Here is a 23612-nt window from a genome sequence, read left to right as displayed (position 1 = left end):
TCGTGAAGGAGTCAGAGTATGGGCTTCAGCAGCATGGCTGGTTTGCTTGTTCTATAACCCTTTAAGTAAAGAAGCACCTAGTGCACTTCCTGAGTTTGTTCCGAGGATGGCCGCTGGGTTGGCTCTATCAGTGCCCCTGGGAGTGAGCGTACCGTCAGAGGGAGCCTGCCTCAGCGATGGCGGCCTGGAGCAGACTGCTGTGGAGGGCTGCCTGAAGGTGTCTGTGCTGATGTAGGAGCAGGAGTCCTCTCCCTCGGTGGTGGCCAGCAGAGAGGCCCTGTAGTAAATCAGGGGGAGCCAGCAGTCCTCTCTGTTATTGACGGTCTGCTCGCCTGCATACCTCTGCAAGTAACTGTACCTGGGGGGGAAACGACAAATCACTTAAGGGCAAGATAAGTGTTTTCAAACTGAAGCTGGCCTTCAAGACAAACCCAACAATCCTGTGTCATCTGCTGTAGGGAAGGCTCCCGTTTTTAATGCTCCAAGCCTTGGAAATCCAGCTCCATGGAATGGAACTTACCACACTTGTCTGTGGTCATTTGTGCCACCGAAAGTAGTGTTTGTGCTGCTATTGTTCCCGAGATACAGCGCCTTCATTTTTTGAGGTGTGAGCTCCCCTTCAACGGTGACGAGGGTCCTCTGAGCCCCCCAAAAAAGAAGGTGCAATATCTTGAATGAAAGCACCTCGGACACAACTCGGGCACAAACCAGCGCACACAAAGTGGTGAGCTCTGTTGCTTGTGCTGTTTGGAGGGGGAGTTCAGAAATGTCCCCCACACACAGACACAGACTGGCGACTCTTTATCTTTAAGTACTTCTAGTCCCCCCTTCCTCGTGTCAGAGAGGCTAGCAGACTTACACCGTTTTTTTATCAGGCTTCAGCAGCCGGCTGGAGAACTCGCTGAGGATGGTAAGGTATGAGATGTAGGGCGGAGTGTGCTTCTCCCCTCCCTGCACGAATCCCCCGAAGACGAACTCTATACCATCCCTGCGAACAAAAGGGCAAACTCAAACTGAGCAGGAGCATATTATACAGACAACCTGTGGGGTTTGCACAGCCATTAAGACCCTTCCCACATGAGGCCTTTAAATCATTCCCCCCAACTCTTACGAAAACAAACCTGATATCAGGCCTCAGCCGCTATCAGTACAATGCACTATAAATCAACAGAACTCCAAATAAAGCAATGGAGCCCAGAAACAGTACGCGCCATTTGCAAGACAGCTGCATAAAAGCTCACACCCCCCTAAGACAGTTCTGAAATGATCTGTTTTGGGGGCTTTTCTTGATCCGGACTGGGCTGGCTGAAGCCTTTGGCCGTTTGAAAACAATATATTGGAAAATCCTAAAGCTTTTCATTTTGTGAGCATATAGAGCAGCACGAGAAACAGTGACACGGAGATTAGGTTTTCTAGCTCATGACAACTCAGCCGCATTGTACCAGCTTGAAAATCGCACCAAAATCCTTTTAATCCACAGGTCCCCTTCACATCCCGGCATGGTGAATAACAGCAGGGACAATCCCCAGCTGTTCAGACAGAAATTAAAATCTGTATATTTTTATAGGGTAAATGAAAAGGCCAAAATCTCACAAAGATATTTTTGGGACAAAGATTAGCTGCGAAACACATTTTCCAAAACCACCCCATGCCATCTCCCAAGAGCTTGCCTGTGGATCAGGGCCAGAGATTCCCTGGATTTGATCTGGTCCCATCCAAAAGTCAGGGAGAAGCGCCGGGCCAGTTCCTTGATGCTGCTGAATGTCTGAATGGACGAACTGCACACGGTGCCGCTCTCCTGCTCCTGCTTTAGCCTGAGGAACAGCTGCAGAAAGCACAAACGGCTTCTTTAAAAACTGAACGGTCCCAGCGGCAGACATTTACGTAGAGAAAATTCACATTAAAACTAAACGTCTTATTTGGCAGTTGCTAGCTGCAGAAATTTTAATTCAATGAAACACTTTGTATCACTAAAAACATTATTCACACTTTTCAATCGAAACGTACACCCAAACCTTCCCCAGTTTCTGTTTAACTTCCAGATGTATTGATCAATGTTTTTAAACAATTTCACTTTAACCTTTCTGTTTGTCAGCGGTCTTCAATATACAAACTTTATTCAGCCTCAGGGACTCCATTCTTTGTACAGAACACTACCACCCTGGGTGCGACCCGGGTTTATCGAGCTACGCATCAGAGAATCACAAAAGAACCCTTCCAAGACAAAGCCTTTCAGCACAGACCCTTTACCAATCACTCGAGCAGCTGTGGTTATTACCTGCGATTGGGTTAATTTTTTAATTCACAAGAGCAGTCAATGGTTGAAGCCAATAATGAGTTAAACCATCGAGTGGTTCAACACAACAGAGCGGAGCATGATGGGAGGCCCACCAGAAGAAGGGTTCACAAGGACAAGAGGGCTCGGGGAAAAAAGAGAACTTAAAAATGAAGATTAAAAAGCAGGCGCTGAAGATAATGCTTCAATACCGCGGAGGTCTGGAAGTGTTTCAGCTCTCTTTCTCATGGCCAGCAGAGAGAACTAGTAAAGAGCTGTAGTAATGGAATGTTCCATCAGATGCTGAGAGCTGTGACATCTCAATGATCTAGTGAAGTGATGACAGCCTGCAAGGCTCGCTGGGAGATCAGGGGTAGGGCCCTGAAACATTTGGCACACATCTTCACAGAGCCAGACAATGGGAGAGGCTTAGCAGATGTCAGATATGTGTCTATGGGCAGGTCCTGCCCTTGTATTCTACATACCTGCTGCAGGCAGAGGACAAGGGTCCTTGCACTCTCAATCTTGTCCATCTGCCTGGTCCTGCTCAGAGTCTCCTTAATGATGTCTCCAAAGTCATTGTAATACTACAGAAAGACCAGACAGACACTGATGATGATGATAATAAAAAACATAATCACAAGCTTATTCTTCGTGCATCTACATACATTCGTTCAGCATTTTAAACGATTGGGAGAGGTCCAGAACGATAAACAGCCTGTTTTTGTTCAAATTAAAAAATGAAAACCACAAGAACAATAATTCTAGAGAGCCCCCCAGGCTTCCTAGATCTAGATTTTATCTAGATTTCTGAGAGGGAAATGTAGAGGATATTTTGGATAAATGCAAAGATTAGAAAATCATTTTGCCTCTTGGATCTGAGCTCCAGCTGCTTGCTAACATGTACAGACCAAGCAGAGGTTTGCTGGAAAGACAGTATAATGGCAATACATCTGCAGTGAACAATTACAATCACAATCAAGCTAAAAACACAGCCAGCACAGAGATGAAGATGGAGATCATTGGCTGGCCTTTTCCTAATAACGGCTGGGGTCTTTTTTTAAAAAAACACTAGAATTGCCTTTTCTGGGGCTAAAGTCACCCCATTTAGAAAAGCCATTTGTGTTTATCAGTTCTAGGTTCACAGTTACAAAATTAACACAGGAGAAGATCAGGAAGTGAAAACAGACTCCTCCCCCTTATATGAACTATATATACAGTAATATATAATAACCTGGCAATATAAACTATAATAATTCCTTTCGACATTTCTGCTACAAAGTCAGGACCATGAAATTTAACATGATCTTGTCTCTAGTATTAACAAAGATAAGTTGACTCTTAAAAGTAAAAAACACAAATTAGCCAGATTAATTCTAAGGTTACTGGTAAAAACTCCCCCCTCTCTATTTTAACAAAGCAGAACTCAATGCTATGAAATTAATTCAAACATCACAGAGGAAATACAGCAAGAAGGAGTCCGTTAGGCGCATGCTGGATGCTGCCACATGCTTCAGTGCCAAGGTCACACAACCTGCTGGACAAATTTCCTCAGCACAGTGGAGAAGACGTTCGTCCGATTATGATTACGTTTTATGTAACAGGTCAGAAGGATTTACAGTGCAAGCCACCAGTTTCAACTGGATTGGGCAGGAAAAAAAACCTGCTTAATCAGAAAAAGCACATCTGATTTAAATCAGATAGCCACAGCACACGTCAGAATCAAGAAATGTTTTATCGAAAGCCCTGATAAAACAGCAGTCACAGCAAATCCTCTTGTCCCAGCTGTTCAGTCAGCCCTTGGAAGACAGCTGCAGTTAAGATCTAAGCGCCTTTTCCTCTGATGGTTTTTGCACCTCAAGGTCAGGGTTGATCTGCGTAGTAATAGCCATGGAGCCCAGGTGGAGTTATTTTGCTCCCCAGCCTGTCAATGCTCCCCTGCTCCCTCTCTTTCTGAACAACTACAGACCTTAAGGAGTCACTGCCCAGAATGCCCAGCACACGGGCGGCTCTTTCTGAATACAGAAAACAAAGTTCCCTTTTGTAGAATGGAGGTTCAGTCACAAATTCGTTTTCTTTCAATACTGCTGAAAGTCAGTTGACTTGTTAATGCCGGTCACATGTAGGAAATGTATCTGACCAGCAATCATAATAACAAGCTTTGTTGGTCCCCAAACATATTTTTACAGTGCAATACCATGAGCATTTTTTTTTCCCCCTAGCAAATGAATGTACAATGCTGGAAAATAAAAAAAAACAAAGTCATATAGAGAGAAACAGGCAAAATAAATCAGAGTTATGAGTTTTGTACAATTTTCCCTAACATTTATAATACCCTGGGCATTATGTCTTCTGTAAACTGGACTGCTCAAATGTGAACAAGTACATACAGTACATACCCCTGGCACATTAATATGAGCTCTGAACAAACACTGCTTTTCTGTGTGCTGCCCTAAACCATTTAAAAATGAAAATAAGAAGGGTTACAAATGAGAGGAGGCCATTATGGCCAACTCCCCCACTTGGTAGTTAATTCAGCCCTTACTTAAACAGCTGAGGAGAAATTCTCACCCACAGTACAACGATGACCTGTGCACGGCAATGCCTCTGCGAGATGAAGCACTTTTCCCAGGGTACAAAAGCAGCTGCCCACCCAGTATGTGGGCACAGAACCTTCTGCTCAAAGGTCATTAACCACTGCCTGCAACACCACCCTGCCCCTTCGGGTACAGACACACTTGCAGCATCTCCAAGGCTGTATATTATAGCAAGGATTTGTTTTACATAGTTTTTTTTCCTGAAAACATTCCCCTTAATTATCCGATACAAACCCTTTAGCCACACTTCCTGTAATGCAGGGCTGCCCAATTTCAGTCCTAAAGGGCTGCTGTCCAGCAGGTTTTATAGGCCTCTACATTTCCCAACTTCTTGAGAAAAAGGAATTACTTCTCCCCCAAGTGCAATGAATTAATTTCAACTAGTTTCTGAAGGGCTCAGGTGGAAAGGAACCCACAGCCACTCTGTGCCTAGACGATATGAACAGACATGTCACTACTCTGCGGCTCCATCTCTCTGCGCCGCTGTCGTTCCTCCCTGCTGCCGCCGCGCTGTGGCAGGGAGGGGGTTACCTTCATGTACTGCTGGAATATCTCCGCCGCCGCGCTCATCTCCAGCACGCTGTGCACGATCAGTTTGCAATAGGCGGCCAGCAGGCCCCTCCTCCTGTGCAGCTCATCCAGTTTACCGACTCCTGCCTCGCTCTCGCTGGCTGTGAAGGGGGGTGGGAAGAGTACGAAAGAAACGCTCACATTTTGCAGCACAGAATCTGTAATACGGTTTCGTTATTACACCCAACTGCCTTAACCTCACATCAGGAGATAATGCAATAACTTTTTGAAGTTGAAGATGAGTTGAAGTTAATAATGTTTTTCATAAAGTCTATAGCCCTAAACACTTAGATTTTTTTTAATGACTGCATTTCCCCTGTCACCCCTACACAGCCAAGTTGTAACGTCTCCAAAATTAATAAACGGTTACCTTGTTCCCGCAAAAATCTGAAAATTGTACAATCTGTGGATTGTAGTTTTATTACTCTTTCACACCGGTGGTACAATACCACATTTAATTCCTTTTCTTAAAACACCTGAAAAGCCCTGCAGAACAGATATACGCTGTATGGATGGCCTAGTGGTAGAATTAGACGCACACAGATGAAAAGCACACCGAATGTCTGGCCTCATCATTTATGTCGCGCTGCTAATTGTTGTGCTGTAACCGCAGCTCATCAGCATGCACAAGATCCCTGCAGTGGACACACTGTAAACAGCAGTGCACCACAAAATATACACTGGGTAAAATGAGTCATGCAGCTTTCCTCAAAAACCTCAATGTGCAAACAGATTGTCAGGCACTCAAAAAGGCACACAGTGCATTGAGTTCACACTCAGCAGAATGCACAGTTACTCCACAGCGAGCTCATCTAGGCAAACCCATCCAATTTACAAACTGGATTACAAAGTGGATTCCTCCAATCTACAGACCTCTGCACTATAGCAGCCCTAATCCAGATTTGGCAAAGTGGCAGTTAAGATCCTCTATTTCGCGTCACTGTCCAGCAGAGTTCAACAAAACACTTTGCCTGTCCCACACCTACCCAGTCCTACACTGCCAACCCCCCTGGGATGTCTATTCCCTATTTCATTACGAATCCTCACATACTGGAGCATGGCAGCACCTTGCCCATATTGATCAGTTTGTCATAATAAGATTTCAAGCCCATGAGTGCTTTATCTAAAGTGATGGATACCTCCACATGACAAAATGTTGAAATATAATGTTTTTAACAGCTAAGGGCTTCCTTAGATCAATATGCTGTCAGAGGGATGGAGACTACCCCATGGTGGAAGACTGACGACTCCCTCTAAAAATTATAGGAAATAAAATGCCAAATTATATGGCTGCAATGCAGGTTACATTGTGAGTTGAAGATGAAGGCTAAACTTTATCTGCAAACATTTACTTTAATTCCCCCATGCTGTCTCACAGTTTGCACTATGTTTTACCATAGCTGAGAGTACTTGGCTGTGCTTCTTATGCAACTTCTAACTTTGTGTAACATCATGATGAGACTTTTATCAAAGAAGGCTTTCCTGATTATCAGTGTTTAGGCCAGATTAAAAAAGTAACCTACAGTACCTACAAAGAAGAGGTCCTTTAGAAGTACTGATCAATGAAAGAACAAATGCAATGTGCTCAAACAGTACACAGGGCCATAGATGGCTTGAGTACAAATTGTTGTTATATTTAAAACTGAAAACAGGAGCAACTTCTGGGGTTTGAAACAAACTACCCACCCCAGCTGATAAAGCCAATACTGGTTGAAGAAATGGCTGGATGTGATCCTGAGATCAATTATCTACTACAACTAACCACCAAACCAGCTGGATGAGCTGAATGCCCTCCTGTTGTTTGTATCCGTCCTTATGAATCATTAGATTTAACTCGCTGGTGCCTGCACCTCTGTCGCCGGGCCAAATGCTTGATACTCCTCTGCACCATCCTCCAACCTGGCTTCTCCTGCTTTCTGCCCAGACAGCAAAATCGACTCAGTTGAAAGCTGCGTCAGATTTTATTTTCATCTCTCTCCTATACCCACTAATTCAGAATAATAAAGAGGTTCTTTATTATTCTTTGGGGTGGTTCGATGACCCCTGTTGTTTCCACACAGGCGGACAATAATTCAGTGCCACGCAGGAACCTGGTACCAGCTGAAGGACAGGTGCAGCACATCATTCAGCTGCAGGTGCCTGCCAGGTGAACCACCTGCACACTTCTGCTTGGGAATCACAGGCACATCTGGACCTCTGGACACATGTTGCCCTGCTAGACTTTAACAAGCAGCCTCAGAATTCTTGAACTGTGGCAAAATACCAACCAGACAGAAAGCAGACAGAAACATGCCCACATCTGAGAGCTTGGCCTAACGCACTGGGCACGGTTTGCAGTGGACAGCCTCTCATAATATGATACTGACATCATGGGCACAGATATTATTTCAAAATCTTTTTAGCTGTCACTTTATTCCAAAAAAAGCTTTACACATGCACCCATCTATGCAGCTGGGAATTTTACTGAAGCGATCTAGGTAGTCACTTGTTCACAATACAACAGCAGGACCCCACAACTGTCCTCTTACACGTCCAAAGTCTTCACCACAGCTCCCAGTGGTTGCCTCTCCGCTGTACAATGGAATATATCCATTATTTAAGGAAGGCTTTCATTTATACAGCAGGAAGAGAAAGGATTGCTTATCTGCACGCTCATCAGAAATCCATGAAAGTCACTGCTTGAGAAACCCCAGCTGTATGGTTCAGTGTAAAGGCCCCGATTTGAATGGTGTCTAACTGGAAACCCCATTCACACTTTAAGACTGCCATCTGCTGGCTGTCATTGTTTACAGTATCTGAAATATAAACGGGCTGAGAGCTACTCTGTACTTGAAGGTACTCTAAGAAATCACACAGGAACATACATGTGTTCTAATTACTTTCTGAGCATGCTATTTATGATGGTATCCTGTTTATCATCATTCTGTACTTAAATTATAACATGCTCACTTTAAACACATTCAAATTTCAATAATATTTAACAGAAGACAAAACACATTCACCAGCAAGAAACTAAAGGTATCACTGAAGCCACTAATTATGTGGCACCCTGAAATCAAACTTTTAGGTATAAAATCTAATGGTAGATGGCAAAGTAAAAGAACTTTCACCATGTGCTTTGTAATACAGCAGTGCCCTTCACTAAATCTATGCTACACTAGTTCTTCATTATGGTGGCCTGTCAAAGGTACAGTAACTTTCTCTTGGTACAGTGAAACTATGTATGGTATTCACATTATAGTTTACACTCAGGAGTTACACCTATTCACAGATTAAGTTAGCTACTGCAGTGTTTTTGAGAAGTTCCATTTAAACTCTAGCACTGTATTGTCTACTACTCCGATGGGTGCCTGAAGAGTTCCTCACTTCCATTCGGCGCACGTCTCCTTTTCTAATGCGAGATCTGTACATGTCGTCAAAGCACGCGTTCCTCCTGTTCCGTCCCCCCTTGCCTGAAGTACAGGATGAAAGAGTGTCCGAGCCCACTAGGCATCTTCAGGAAGGCTCACCTCTGCTCTGGCTGTCCTGCTCCAGGCCGGTGAACACACGCTCTTGTATGAAGGACAGCAGTGCCTTCTGGAGCTTGGGGTCAGGGGTGTAGAGAAGGGGGCTGACAGCCCCTTGTTCCACAGAGTGAAGCTGATAGCTGTGAGCCGTCAGAACATCGCAGAGGGACAGGAAGGCCTGAGGAGAGGTCAAACCAGATGCAATCAATAAAGCAATCTCTCATAAAGCAATTAAATACGGCAATGATAACTTCAGATCAGACGTGTGTCCAGCGGTTTAAATCCGTGGCAAATGGATGCTTCTGCCGGGAACGGTGCAAAAGACACCCAGAAAAGGCAGCTCAAATTCCCAGTTCTACAAACTTTTCCAAATGTCAGAAATGTCAGGTCTTTTCAAATGTGTGTTAATCTTAGGTATTCAGCAAAGTAATCCACGAAATGTTTGTACACACCCGAACAGAGTCACATTTTTTGCAGAAAGACACCAGCTTATAAGGGACAAAAACATGACTGGATGCCCGTTATTTCAATAATTCCTTATACTAAAAGCTTGTTATGCTTGTCCATCTTCTGAATTACATAGTTTATTATTCAAGTTCACATTTAACAGGCTATGATTCATTTCCTAGATAAACCCAGAACACACAGATCCATGTTCATGAAGTGTTTTTCACCACATCATAGTAACAGACCAGTACGAAAATAGCAATCTGAAGCTGTATCAATGTCATATCAATCAGTGCAGGGAGGTCAATCACTGCAAAAGTCTCTGAAGGCAGTTCAGATGTTCAGGTTTGATTTTGTAACTCAAGAAATGAATCACCCATATACTGTGATGGAACATGCCTTATGAGACATACAGTAGACCATAATTTGGTTCAGTTTGGATTGCCTCAGCAATAAAGTCAATACCCCAGTATTGTAAAAACAGTGCTGCATGGGAAAACAACAAGTATTTGTAAGAAAACTCTAGCTTTTTAACTTATTCCAAAGAGCAAAACATTATAATTACAACTAAATGTTTTTAGAAACATGTATGTTCTGTACAAAGTTGGCTTTCTCAAACTCTTAGACCTCAGTGCAACACAAGATATATTTGTTCAACAGAAACAGTACGAATACAATAAGAAAAGGGACACAAGACAGTCCACAATTTCTCTGCAGGAAATTAAATTTAGAAAGGAAATGGGCACTCACTAGCTTTGATACGTCTCTAAGAAAATGAAAAGCCTTTAACATTTTGGAATTGTTCCTTCTTTGCTTAGTGATAAAAATCCAACTAAAATACCATGCACTAACCAACCTGTTCCTTTACAGCAGGGTGAGCGTGGGACAGGCAGCGATGACATTTCTCACAAAAATTTCGTAACTGACTTCTTTGGGCAAGCGCACTCTCCTTCAAGCAAGAACACACAAATGGTTTAAAATTGGAATTGTTACAAGCACTCACATCACAAACTGAGCATTGAAAGAGACTTATCACTCTATGCCAGCGTTTTCAGAAACATGAAGTATATAGAATCTGGATAAAGTACACAGAATATGTTTTTGGCGTCACTTTGATCAAATTACCATTCACGACTGACAGTAACATGCTTGAGTGACTTTATATGTTTATATGTTTCTGTTGGTTTTCTCCAGCTTTTGGTTTATCACAAGTGGTTTATCATCACATACAGTAAGCTGATGGAAATCAAGTATACAACTGAGGTAAGTGAGGTCTGTGTTAAGACCTTACATATCTTGACTGTCCTACTTCATACTGGCGAGTTTCAAACTGAGAGAAACTCATCTCGGGCCAGAGGTGGGACGGAGTTCTGTCTGGAGCAAAAAGGTCGTTCTGAAGGAAACTGCCGTCAGACAAATTCTGTGCAGTAAGTTATGTATTTATGAACATAATGATAAACAAAATAAAGTGGATTAGTGTTAAATAAATAGAAATTAAATCCATACAGCTGGCATAACTGTGTTTTTAATCTTAAAAAAAACATCAAAGCCTGGCCAATTTAATGCAAACTTAAAAACCAGTAGCTTTATTTGTTTCATAAAGAACCATTTAGGTCTTCACTGATATTCTTCATAATGTAAATTTCTTTTCAAATTATGATATAAAATTTTGCTGGGGACGCAGAACTTCCTGCAATTTTAGGTATTCCAATAATTGTGCGACCCCATCCTCTAATTTCATCAACATGACTCATTTTAATCCCTGTTTTCTGCTGAATGTTTCTTTTCATTTGAAATCGCCTTACCACTAAAGTCAAATGCCAGTGGAATTAGAATTGCAGATTACAACATATTCATTGCTGCTGACTGAAATTACTGTCCATATTGTCAATTATTGATGAAAAAGTCCCAGACACAAACTGCCATCCACTCTCTTCTCTTGCATAAAAATTAAATGCTTTTTTGTAGCGTTCATAATAGCCATCAATATTTGATTTAAGATACGTCAAAAGGTCAATGAACATACAGAAAAATACCATTAGGTTCTTCCAGAGACTCAGATTTAATAATAAGAACAGCATATTAAGATGTTCAGTGCATGGCTATCCAAATGCTAGTTATTTATAAAATTCAATCTATAACTTTCAGAGTACTTCCCTTAATTTTTTCAAATTCATTTTTGCTCCAGTATTTGTTTTTTCTTATTAAAGGCCTAGAGGTCACTGGGACTAAATGAAAGATCTGATCTTTGAACTTACTTATTTTTTTGTTTGCAGGCACTGTTGTTTCAGTAAAAGTTGGAATTTAAAAATTCCATCCTCTGCAAAGCACACTTAAGGCTTTTGTTTGGTTTTAATTCTAACCTGAGAAATCAACTAAACAATTAACCTTGTTATTTTCCAAATTAGACATAGATACGATTGTTCTTAACATACGTTACAGTTGAATATAAAAGAAATTGATTTCCGTAAAGTTTTAGTGTTACAATTATGCACCTTTTTAAATAACCAGATCATGGTTGTGACTGAAAAAATGAGTGGAACGAGAAATGCTAGACCCTTGAGCAACTTAATGCGACCCTACTGGTCTAAAGAGAGGAGTTTTGATTAAATACCGAAAGGTAGACAGTAACACAGCAGGTCTTGAAACTGAATTGATAATAGGTTTGATTGGAACCTTTGCCAATTAAGGATTCAATGGAGGAAGGAGTTCAAGGATGGAATAAAACCGTCTGGTAAGGTGTACGCAGGACAAGAGGGACCCCAGCGAATGCCCGGGGTTAGCAGACCGAAGGCAACACATGATTTAAATGCACTTCGGACTGGAGTATGAAGACTATAAAGACTTTCACGATTACGTACCCTGGAAGACACACCTCCACAGCTTGTGTTCAGCTGCCAGAGAACAGCGTAGCACGCACACTGTAAAGCATGGACAATTACCTGTTGAAAAGTACATACATAGTTACAATCATCCGTGCACTTGACACTAAAGCACATGCACAGTACTGTAGGTAGGATAATAGCTACTGCTTGTGCACCTCATGAGGGACTCCTTGCTGGACCTCAGCAGTAAGTAGTCTTGAAATGGTGTCATACATTCTCCACTTTGACAGGTCATGAGCACTGCCATTTAGAAAACATAACAAAAAAAAACACTGAAATGGTGCCAAATTGCAATCGATCAGTTATACGACTTTCTAGATCAGAGAATGCTTTTATGTAAAGACAGATGTCTTACATCAGCTGTAATCTCTGAGAAAAAGCCAACTTTCTGCGTTACATCTAGCTTGCTTGTCAGGTAAAATTCAAATATGTTTGCAAAAACAGAAACAAGTTTTCAGCCTATTTAACAGATTCACACAAGTGTTGCTAAATGTGGATTATTTTTGCCAGGACAAAAGATGTTTTCATCAGTAATGGAAATTTTAGAAAATGAGAATTTTTCATTTCTTATCATTCACATGGACTCATCTAACAAATGAAATACATTTTATGTTACGTATGTAAATGTCAGGTTGTCCTTCACAGCTAGCTTGTAGACCACCGATGAGAAACAAAGAATTCGGTGCAACAGGGCTAACATATCTGTGCTTCCCTGCCAAACCATCATGCTTGTGGGGAGGCACACGCTAAGGTAGAGAAAGTCATACTTGTGAAAAGCCGTGACTCTCTTGAGCAAAAATAAAATCTTGTTTGCTCTTTCTTCATCTACAGCTGGGGTCCCACCCTGGAAGAAAGAGAAGATTAGAAAATCACTTTCTTTTGCTTAGGTTTTCCCTCAAAGACCCTGCAAACAGTTAAGGACTAATATACAATAACGATGGACTTTCCCATGCATCAGTGCTCAGGTTTCATCCATGCCCTTTTTTAAAAACATAAGTGTGACATTCTACAAACTACTGTGCCAAGATCCATAATAGAGAGAGGACTATTGAAAGGCATGTTTTTAATGTCTTTTTATATTTTCTATGTCAAAACATGAAGTATTTTAAAAGATAATGGACTATTTCCAGGACAATACTAGAGATCCGAAGAAGATGCCTCATAAAGGCATCACTACATATACGTTAGAGTTTCGACAGCTGCGAATTTAAAATTCACGCATATGCTTATTTGTGATCCATCTGGCTGATGAGGTGTTGGATGGAAGAAGAGCAGAGAGGGATGAAACCGAGCGGTAGGTTGTTAAGCACACCCCACTTTCAAATTAGTTGCACAACAGATGAGAATTGAGTGAGCTTTATGTTGTTTATTTTAGCTTATTACTATAAGAGTAACTAGGCTCAGGCTATGCAGACTGAACACCTTATGTTGAATTCACAGAAGCTTATCACACTAACAATAATGAGAAAACTACCAAGGAGCACAAAATAAACAGAGAAAAGGAATGAGACAGTGATATAGAGAACAGGATACACTTGACTGGGTTCCAGAGATATCTATAGCATGAATAGTAAAAACCACTGTTAGAATGAATCGCATTTTGTGTCTTACCGTATGTGATACAAAATGGTGTACGTAAGCAGCTGCGTCTGCTTTAGAATTTGTGTTGAGACAGTGGACTCTGGTGAACTCCCTCTTTCAAGGCTCTGATTTTTGGTTTGGACCAGTAAACACCTAACACTTGTTTATTTTAGCTGATTTATTTATTTTATTTTATTTTAGTCTTTAATTTTAACTAACTTAAAGCCAATGCATTATTACCTTAACTGTCATATAAGGGAGGGTTACTTATGTCTTTTAAACACACACACATATACAGTGCCCTCCAGAATTATTGACAAGCAAAAAAGGCTATGAGAAAATGTCTTTGTTGTTTATCAGCTTGATCTTACACTGAAAACAAACATTTTTCTCAAAAACACGTCACAATTATTGGCACCCTTAGAAATTCCTATGAACGAAATCGAATTGACATACATTCCCATTCATATTTCACATTTTTTAAAGCACACCTGAGTCTTTAGGAACTCTTAAGTGGTCGTCCATGACTTCCTGTTTCACTGGGGTATAAATATGAGGTAACATGCAGGCCAAACACCCTAAGTCATCCATCAACATGGAGAAGATCAGAGAAAACAAAAATGAAATGAAGCAAAAGGTTGTTGGCCTTCATAAATCAGGCAATGGCTATAAAAAATAGCTTCACACCTGAAAATACCCATCTCCACTATTAGGGCAATAATTAAGAGGTTTCAAACAACTGGAACTCTGATGAACCTGCCTGGAAGAGGACGCAAGTGTATTTTCCCCCACTCACAGTGAGGAAGATGGTTTGAGAGGCAAAACTTTCTCCAAGGATCACAGTTGGACAATTGCAGGAGTTGGTTGCATCCTGGGGTCACCAAGTCTCCAAAACTACAATTAGATGCCACCTCCATGCCAACAAACTATTTGGAAGGCTTGCCAGAAGAAAGCCTCTGTTGTCGTCAAACCACAAATGTAATCGCCTGGAGTTCGCTAAATATCACTGGAACTTTGATTGGAACCAGGTTCTATGGTCAGATGAGACAAAAATAGAGTTTTTTGGCAACAAACACCAGAGGTGGGTCTGGCATCAAAAGAGTCAAGGTAATGCAGAAAAGAACCTTATCCCCACTGTGAAGTATGGTGGTGGATCTGTGATGTTGCGGAGCTGTTTATGTACCAAAAGCCCTGGGAATCTTGTTAGGATACATGGCATCATGGACTCCATCAAATACCAAGGGATTTTAGATCAAAATCTGGATGCATCTGACAGGAGGCTAAGACTGGGTCATGGTTGGATCTTTCAGCAGGACAATGATTCTCCAAATGGTTCACTGATCACAGAATCAAGCTTTTGCAGTTGCCATTCCAGTCCCCTGACCTAAGCCCGTTTGAAAACCTGGTGGGTGAGCTGAAGAGGAGAGTCCGCAAGCAAGGACCAAGGACTCTGAATGATCTGGAGAGATCTTGTATGGAGGAATGGTCTCAGGTCCCTTTATATGTGTTCTCCTACCTCATCCAGCATTATAAGAGAAGACTCAGTGCTGTTATCTTGGGCGGATCTGTGGCTGTGGCTGGAAGGTTGCCGGTTCAAATCCCGCGGTCGGCAGAGGAATCCTACTCTGTTGGGCCCCTGAGCAAGGCCCTTAACCCCAGCTGCTCCAGGGGTGCTGTACAATGGCTGACCCTGCGCTCTGACCCCAAGCTTCTCTCATTGTCTTTCACTGTCTCTCAGCATACCCCAGCATGCTCTCAAAAGCAAGCTGGGGTATGCAAAAAAGACAAATTCCTAATGCAAGAAATTGTATATGGACAATATAGTGATCTGATCTGATCTTGGCAAAGGGAGGGTGCACAAAGCACTTAATGCAGGGGTGCCAATAATTGTTTATTTAATTATAAAATGTTTAATATTTTTATAAGGATTTTTTTTCTTTGAATAATTTTACCTCACTGAAAGGTTAAATTTCTCTCGTATTTCCAGTTTAAGATCAAGCTGATAAACGACAAAGATATTTTTTCCTAGCCATTTTTGCCCATCTTTACCAAGGGTGCCAATAATTCTGGACGACACTGCATACTGTAGTACACCATGCAATGATATAGGGGTGGACGTGGTTATATGGAAAGCTGGTTAGTCGAGACAGTTGTCTGCAACGAACACTCACAAATATTGAGCCCCTACCGCAACGCAGACTAACAGATATACAAATGCCAGTCACAGAGAGAATTGACTGAAAGTCAAATACTTTACAAGTCAAAATACTGCAGAGAGACAGTTAGGTATATTACTGAGCATGAAAATAATCCAAAATGAAAACCGCTATTAAAAACCTGAACACCGTTACCCCCTCCTGTAGGTCTCGCAGCAGCTGGTTGAGGTCATCCACCCACTGGTCCACGAGCTGGTCCCTGGAACTGATGGCGAGGTGGCGAGCAGCCGCGTCCTCGCAGCAGAGGGTCTGGAATGTCCGGGAGCAGGCCTCCAGAGCCCCCGAGTCCGCCGGCCGCCCCAGGACACCGCTCATCTCCCTCAGCAGGGCTGGCAGGTACTGCAACACAAGCACCCGGCCCTGGCACGATTACTCGGGAGGAGACTGTGAGGATGGGCGCCTAGTGGCTCAGCGGTTAGCCTTGCTGCCTCGCAGCGCTGAGGCCCCGAGTTTAATGCCGGACCATATCTGGGCGGAGTTCAGACGTTCTCCCCATGTTTGTGTGGATTTCCTCTGGGTGCACCAGTTTCCTCCCACAGTCTAAAAACATGCTGATAAGATATTTGGCTTGTGAAATAACTGGCCCTGGTGTGAGTGTGTGTCTGTGTGTGCCCTGTGATGGACTGGCGTCCCGTCCAGGGTGTATCCTGCCTTGTGCCCTTTGCTTGCTGGGATAGACTCCGGCTCTCCTGTCACCCTGTATTGGATAAAGCAGTTAGAAAACTGATGGATGGCTGATTGTGGGGAAGAAAAAATGTCTTACTGGTCTCATTCTGAAATGATTCAGCTGTAGGTTTAAGCATTTAGGACACTCCTGTGAGCTCTTAATAACTCTCCGAGTTCCTATGAATTTTACATTCTTAATCCAGGTGTTCCAGAATTAGATTCTGTCCTCATGGCTCTGGCCTTGAAACCACTCAAGAACAAAGAAGACACTTGTGATCACATCATGCATGACTAAAGAGTAGCTTTGCCCCTGGTAGGAACACTGTGCAGCCTCTACAATGCCTTTGTCCGTCCTTGCCTGCCTTCTCCGAAATTCTCATTATGAGAGGTTTTCTATGTTGAGGGTACCTCAGCTCGGGATTACTGATTTCAACAAGAACAAATTAATTTCAGTCACTGCAATGACCTGAACGGACAAGGCTGCCATTAAAATTGACTAAATAAGGATAAGACCGAGGGATGTTCACAGCAAGAGGAGACTGAAAAGGAAGCCTACCTTTTCAAAATGTTCAGAACTGCAGGCATCCACCTGGAAATACTGAGGTATTTTAAGGAAGCATGTCACCTTTTCCATCTGATCTGCATACTGTGAAAATAAGGCAAATGGAATTAACAGATGCATGATCACAACCAAGCTATGCAGACAACATTAAAGTGATGGAAGTGAGGGATTCATCAAAGGGAAGGCTCAGTACCTTAGCTAAAAGTGCAGGAAGTACCACAATGAAATGCTCAGTGAGTCTAATGCAGTCATCCATCTGGCTCTTCCTTTCTTTGGCAGTGATAACCTGGGACAAACGCAGCCATAGTGAAACGTAACTGAATATAATTTCTGTAGGCTTGTGCCTTTCCTGCCCTACCCACACAAAAAGGGAAGAAAAGACAAGTCTTTTTAAGACTCCATATAAAAGAAATTGCCTGTATAACAGGAGGTAAAGAACTCATTGAGATACAAGGAAAGAAAAGTGTATCTTGCTGAGATACAAGAAAAGTGTTACTTTCCTTAAGCTATTCGGCTTATTATACAAAACCTATGAGTGAGTGTTAAAGCAAAGCAAAACATTCTTACTTACATTCTTAGGTGGTTCCGTTTATTTTAGGTCCGTGATATATGGAAATAGTGTGAATGTTTACTGAGAAAAGACTACACTTAAATTAATTGATGATCTGGTTGGGCAATTCTAGTTAGTGGATCTTTGATATCCGTCTTTTCTTCGCATCTGTGCTGCGTGAACGATCCTGACCTTCTTGCCTGAGCCTCTCCCAGCCACGGGGGGTCCTTCTGCAGCCTGGCGGACAGACGCCAACAGGATCTCGATGACCGTGCTTTCCTGAGAGCTACTTAAACCTACAGGCAGCAACACACAGGACAGATCAGCCACATAGCTACTTCACCCAACAGGATCTCGATGACCGTGCTTTCCTGAGAGCTGCTTAAACCTACAGGCAGCAACACACAGGACAGATCAGCCACATAGCTACGTCACCCAACCCTATAAGATAAGATCACTTTATAAGCCCAGTACAATTTATTGCATTAGGAATTTGTCTTTTCGCATACCCCTGCTTGCTCTCCATTAAACACATAGCCACACAGAGCACAGGGTCAGCTGCTTATACAGCGCCCCAGGAGCAGTTGGTTTCAGGCCCTTGCTCAGGGGCCCAACGGGCTGAGGCCTGCAGGCCGAGGAATTTGAACCCGCGACCAGCCACAGGCGCAGATCCTTAGCCACAGTGCCACCGCCCCGCTCAGCGGGGGGCTATCCCAGCCCCCCTTGCTTTCCCTTGGGGGTGAATCTTAAACTCCCCTTCTCACCTTCCCCCTCTGCGGGCATTTCCTCTAGCAGCAACGCGGTGAGGGAGTCCCAGTCCTTCAGCAGAGAGGCCGCAGAGTCCCACAGGCTGTCCACCAGGTAGGCCACGTGCTGATGAACCTACAAGCCAACTCCACAGGTCAGTTCTCTCACATAGACTTGTGCATAGCAAACAGCACCAGCAGCAGGAGAAGTTAAAATCCCACTTACAGCAGCCTCATTTAAGTTCACTACTTCCTGTTCTTTACTGCACATGAAATTGATATTCGATGGGACAGACTGCTTTCGTCGACTGTAAGTCACCCTGGATGAAACCGTCGGCCTGTCAAGCACGAACAGTAACAGGGAACAATCTAAAGTGAGCTGCTGTCTTGCTCAAAGTGGTTCATTTCACTTCAAACAGGTGGGAAGCGGATCATCTGCAGATCTGCAGCACTGTCTCAACTGAAATCCAAAAGGAATTCAATAGCCGTTACAGTTATTGAGAATTACACGGAAATGCCCCCTGAGGATGTTCCTAAATGTCACAAGCCTCACATTTACAGCACAGCTCTTTCAATGGGAGGCATCTCTTTCTGAAAGGAAAAGGGTCGCCCTGGACGTGTCCTGGAATGTAATTAGAGGACTCGCATGTTGCAGGACAGAATGCAGTCAGGGCCGTTAACACGACAGCAAGGCGGAAGCCGAATTTCTCACCCCGCCCTCCTGGAAGAAGTGGATCAGAGTTCTCATTCTGGATGCGGTCAGACTGCACTGCCCTTTCTTTTCCAAGACTCCTTCTGCCTTCTCCAGTGGCTCAGGGGAACTGAGCAGCCTGAGGAGAAAGAAAATGAGATCCTGGCAGATCGGTTCCCAGCAATTCCCTCCATTACGCAGTACCGTGCAACATCCGACTTGTAAAATTCCTGTTTGAGCTTCCTAATGAGGTCTTTTCACACCAACTGCAACGCCGCAACATGTGTCTACATATTTGAAAAAGCCAGCCTCAATCCATCGCCCACACACCCTCATGAGAGAATCACTGTAATAGAAACAAACACCTACTACATTTAAAATGCACCTCAACAGCTGAACAGGAGACGGAGAGTTTTTTTACATCTCAATACTACAAACACAACCAATTGGGAGTCTGAAAAAAGCTACACAGCCAGGTAGTCAAAGCTGGTACCCTGATTTCCTTCAAGAAAGAGCGGGATGGGATCATTGGATCAATTAACTACTATCATTAGAGAAAATGGGCCAAATGATCTCCTGTTGTACGCAACTTTTCTTATGTCCTTAAGTTAACGACAATCTGACAAAAGCACAAGCAGAATCTGCAAAGCTGTTCAATAAAATGATATCTTTTCCTGCTGCTTCTTTGGAGATCGGTCCTTATGCTTTGTTGGGACTTTAACTGGAAATGTCACTGCGCGCACACAAGCAATGCACCTGTTTAGCATGTTGCAAACCCTGGGGGATCAGACTCGGCTCTATGCAGAGACTATATTTTTGTCAACTTACTTCTCATACACAAACTCTCCCGCAGCAGAAGCAAGGGGCCTGTAAGAGGCATAAACAAACTGGAACATGTGTTTACAGTCTTCAGCAGTCAGAACATCTTCACAGGTCCTGAAAGAAAGAGCTTCACATGTGAGTTTATCCACAGAGAAGGTTAGATGAAAATATATCAATGTTCACCTGTAATTGGTGCACCAAAAGGTCAGTTCCTAAGCAGCCCAACAGAAGTTTAATGTTTCTTAAGAATGAAAAAGGGTGAATATGGTAACGTCCCAGATTACAAAAGTAAATACCACAGGACGGGAGAACGAGGAAACCGAGGCAAATCGAGTCAAACCATCATGTTTTGAGCTGGCATTATTCGAAACCCTTTCAGATAAGATATGCTATATTTGATCCTTCTTCCTATTACTTAAAAAACACAGAAAAATGTAAGTGATGATAGTATTGACAAGAGCATTCCACCATTAATGTCCTGTCGGATGCCTGGCTGGTGATTAAACTCTCTGACAGATGCAGGATTCAGATCTGCAGGGACATGGTTCGGCTCCGGGCTCCGAAGCGGATTTTGATCCACTCCATGTTGATGGCCCTCCTGCTGCAGAGGTTGTGAGTGGATGAGAAATGTGTGATGTAAGACAGCCAGAGGGAGTTGGCTGAAATGGACTGCTAGGAGACAAAAACAACCACGACAGGAGTGCCAACTCACTGTGATATGATGGTGAGCAACTTCATGGCACATACAGCTACTTCATGGTCTTTGTCCAGAGTCATGGAACTTATTCTGTCCTGCAAGGAAAATCACAGTGGTCACATAAAGAAAGAGACAGGCTTAAGTATGAATCTAATCTTCATAAAGCAAACCCCTAAAGCAACCTCGGCTCTAAAGATGTTTTATCTTTCACTCTGTCTTCTCTCTGTTTTAATGCTGCAATGTAAAGGATAATGCAAATTCCAATTTCCTACTGCTGAACACAACGGCAGTCCAAATGGGGAAATGCTTTGTTTCATCAGATCACATTGTAGCACTTTCAACCTGACTTGTTTATCTTAAACGATCTTAAAGTTTAGTAGTTATGGTTCAGGGTGGCACGTTGGTGCAGTGGTTAGCATTGCTGCCTCACAGTGCTGTGGCCTTTGGCTCAATTCAGGACCTGAGGTGCTATCTGTGTGGAGTTTGTGTGTCATCTCCTTGTTTGCACAGTTTCCTCCCACAGCTCAAAGATGTAAAGGTAGGTTAACTGGCTTCTGAGAAAAACTGGTCCTGGTGAGTGTGTTTGTGTGTCTGTGTCTACTCTGAGATGGACTGGCACCCTATTGCTTGCCAGGATAGGCTCAGATTCCCCCCCAACACTGAAATGAATGAAGTGATTAGAAAATGGATGGATGGAGAGAAACTGATCAGTTTACAAACCTCAGTACTGAGAGAGGTGCTGATGTAAATTTTCCCGGCCAATTTCATTTGAAAAATGATAAGCAGAACATACCAGTGAGCAACAGCAATAAAAGTTCAAACTGAAAAATAAGATGATATACCACCGCCCTCAAAAAATCAGTGTGCGGTAGCTATGCTTTCGGTGTAGCAAAATGTGCCCCATCATGTTATAATGAATACCCCCAAAACTCATCTGACCTGCCCTGGCTTTCATACTGTACTTCCACATCTGTGATAGAAACAACAGCCTTCTCCACCGCCATCAACATCAGGAACTGTAACAGACACCGGCTTCCTGCTATGCAATTGCCTGGGTCGGTTCAGAAGGCAAATGGCCTTTTCAAACACATGGCTTACGAGAGCCAGTCTTCCACAAACCTGTTTATGGCCTTAAAGAGCTGGCAAACTTTCTAAACCTGGCACGGCGAGACATCTTCTCTTTAAAAACCGCAGATTCACAGTCATGTACTGTTTCTCCATGTTTATTCTAGCAAGAGTGTCCCAATCTATTCTCTGCTTCAGGCACTCTTATTTCTGTAATGAAATGCAAGGGGGCCTTTCAATCCCTCTGCATAATGACCGAACGGTGGGGTTACACAGCCTGAGGCAAACCTAAGGAAGCCTCTAACAAGCTGACATTCATTAATTCACTAGTAATGGGTCAACCACCTGTACACTAGCATCAACACAGACACAATCTTACCAACGCCAAAATGACTAAATGTATTTCTGCTGAAGGAAACTGCTTGCCACTTGGAGCCTGTTAAACTGAATAAATGTTTTCCGAATCCCAGAGTTAACAAGATCACATGGTATGAAATCCTAGTTGCCTGCAGCGGTACCACAGAAAGGCAGGTACAGAAAACAATTAAGAAAAAGACAATTACCTTAAAACGACTGGTGAAGAGGTCCAGCTTTGAAACAAGGGCATCATCTCCATAAAGCCCCTGCAATCCCAGCACGCACTTTAAACGGACTTCCGGTTGCTGGAATGAGAAATGAGATTGAGGAAGACGCTGGTCAATGGAGGCTGCTAATCTAACACCTCAAGCAAGCACGCTGATCTTAACTTAACAGAGCTCTCTTTCAATCCAGTTAAAGGCTCATTCCTTACTTCTCATCTTGTGTTTTCTGTTAATCATTTAATATGGATTTAAATTTGATATGACAATAACGTAACCAAAACAACAAAAGGTGTTGTAAACCTTAAGCAACCGTAAGATTATCTTTGTTTAAAGAAGACATGAAAATTAACAAAAAAATCTGTTTGTTTTTTGACAACCGTAAGGTCTTTCATGAACATTGGCGGGTAGATGCAACAAAACTACAGAGGATTCCTATATGTTATTACTTTAAGGCCAGTGCCCTGCAGTAACAGGAGCTACCATTAAATATTTTAAACCTGCATGTCGGAAGGTGTGGCTTTGAAAGAAACACAGCCGATTTTCCATCCTAATTAGAAAGAAAAAAGTATTTGCAAGAAGCGATTCTCTTACAAAGGGCAACTTCTCACAGAGTGATCAAGATCACGCGATATGGCAAGAATTCCAAGCCTGAAATTCTTCTTCAGCTGGTCTGTGATGCCTAAATCCAGAAGGCAAGAGAGATTCCACACACCTGGATCGAGCCTCAGCCCCCTGCGTTCTTTAAACTCCCTTGCCTAACAAAAAGTTTCCACGTCTCACGTCTGCTCAAAAGCGTTTGAAAAGTTTCCTGTGGTTTCTAAATGCAGGAAGTGCATAAATGCTGCTTCCTGTCCTTTTCCTAAACAATGAAAACGTGTAGACAGTACATACCGCACCCTGGGGCCACGATTTATTAATAGTGTACTGACAAGAATATAATACCATTAATAACTGGGGCATTCACGTGTGACAGAGTGGCATGAGTCCTTGGCAACATGGTTGCTTGAGGGCTTGCTGTCACTCACAGAGCCCTCTTAATAACCAAAGGTTACTTGCTACACATGCTCAGTTAAAGCCAAAATTGAGCCCTGAAGCGGGAAACAAATGTCCACATTCTGCAAAGCAAGGAACTTCCTTATACCCAGGCAGCCTTGT

At 42.8% G+C, this 23612-nt stretch overlaps 1 protein-coding gene across 4 annotated transcripts in view; it reads right to left on the bottom strand.

The window, feature by feature from the left end:
- Window positions 1-23612, bottom strand: part of LOC102687179 (cohesin subunit SA-2) — a 38176-nt gene that overhangs the window by 2567 nt on the left and 11997 nt on the right. For 3 of the 4 annotated variants that reach the window (XM_069179092.1, XM_069179095.1, XM_069179093.1), the window contains exons 12-30: window positions 22440-22538; window positions 20827-20906; window positions 20121-20228; window positions 19314-19431; window positions 18620-18737; window positions 18048-18151; window positions 17499-17591; window positions 17300-17389; window positions 16213-16416; window positions 13048-13124; window positions 12436-12520; window positions 12257-12337; window positions 10252-10344; window positions 8952-9126; window positions 5404-5543; window positions 2761-2862; window positions 1671-1825; window positions 860-988; window positions 153-358 (exon numbers count right to left, since the gene is read on the bottom strand). In XM_069179092.1, coding sequence (XP_069035193.1) covers window positions 153-358; window positions 860-988; window positions 1671-1825; window positions 2761-2862; window positions 5404-5543; window positions 8952-9126; window positions 10252-10344; window positions 12257-12337; window positions 12436-12520; window positions 13048-13124; window positions 16213-16416; window positions 17300-17389; window positions 17499-17591; window positions 18048-18151; window positions 18620-18737; window positions 19314-19431; window positions 20121-20228; window positions 20827-20906; window positions 22440-22538 — 2257 coding nt within the window. The remainder of the gene's footprint in view (window positions 1-152; window positions 359-859; window positions 989-1670; window positions 1826-2760; window positions 2863-5403; window positions 5544-8951; window positions 9127-10251; window positions 10345-12256; window positions 12338-12435; window positions 12521-13047; window positions 13125-16212; window positions 16417-17299; window positions 17390-17498; window positions 17592-18047; window positions 18152-18619; window positions 18738-19313; window positions 19432-20120; window positions 20229-20826; window positions 20907-22439; window positions 22539-23612) is intronic. The other variant, XM_069179094.1, reaches the window with a different exon arrangement.

This window comes from Lepisosteus oculatus, chromosome 15 (assembly GCF_040954835.1).
Source record: "Lepisosteus oculatus isolate fLepOcu1 chromosome 15, fLepOcu1.hap2, whole genome shotgun sequence".
Lineage (NCBI taxonomy): Eukaryota > Metazoa > Chordata > Actinopteri > Semionotiformes > Lepisosteidae > Lepisosteus > Lepisosteus oculatus.
Note: the sequence above shows the minus strand (reverse complement) of the source record. Positions and strands in the feature narration are given on the sequence as shown.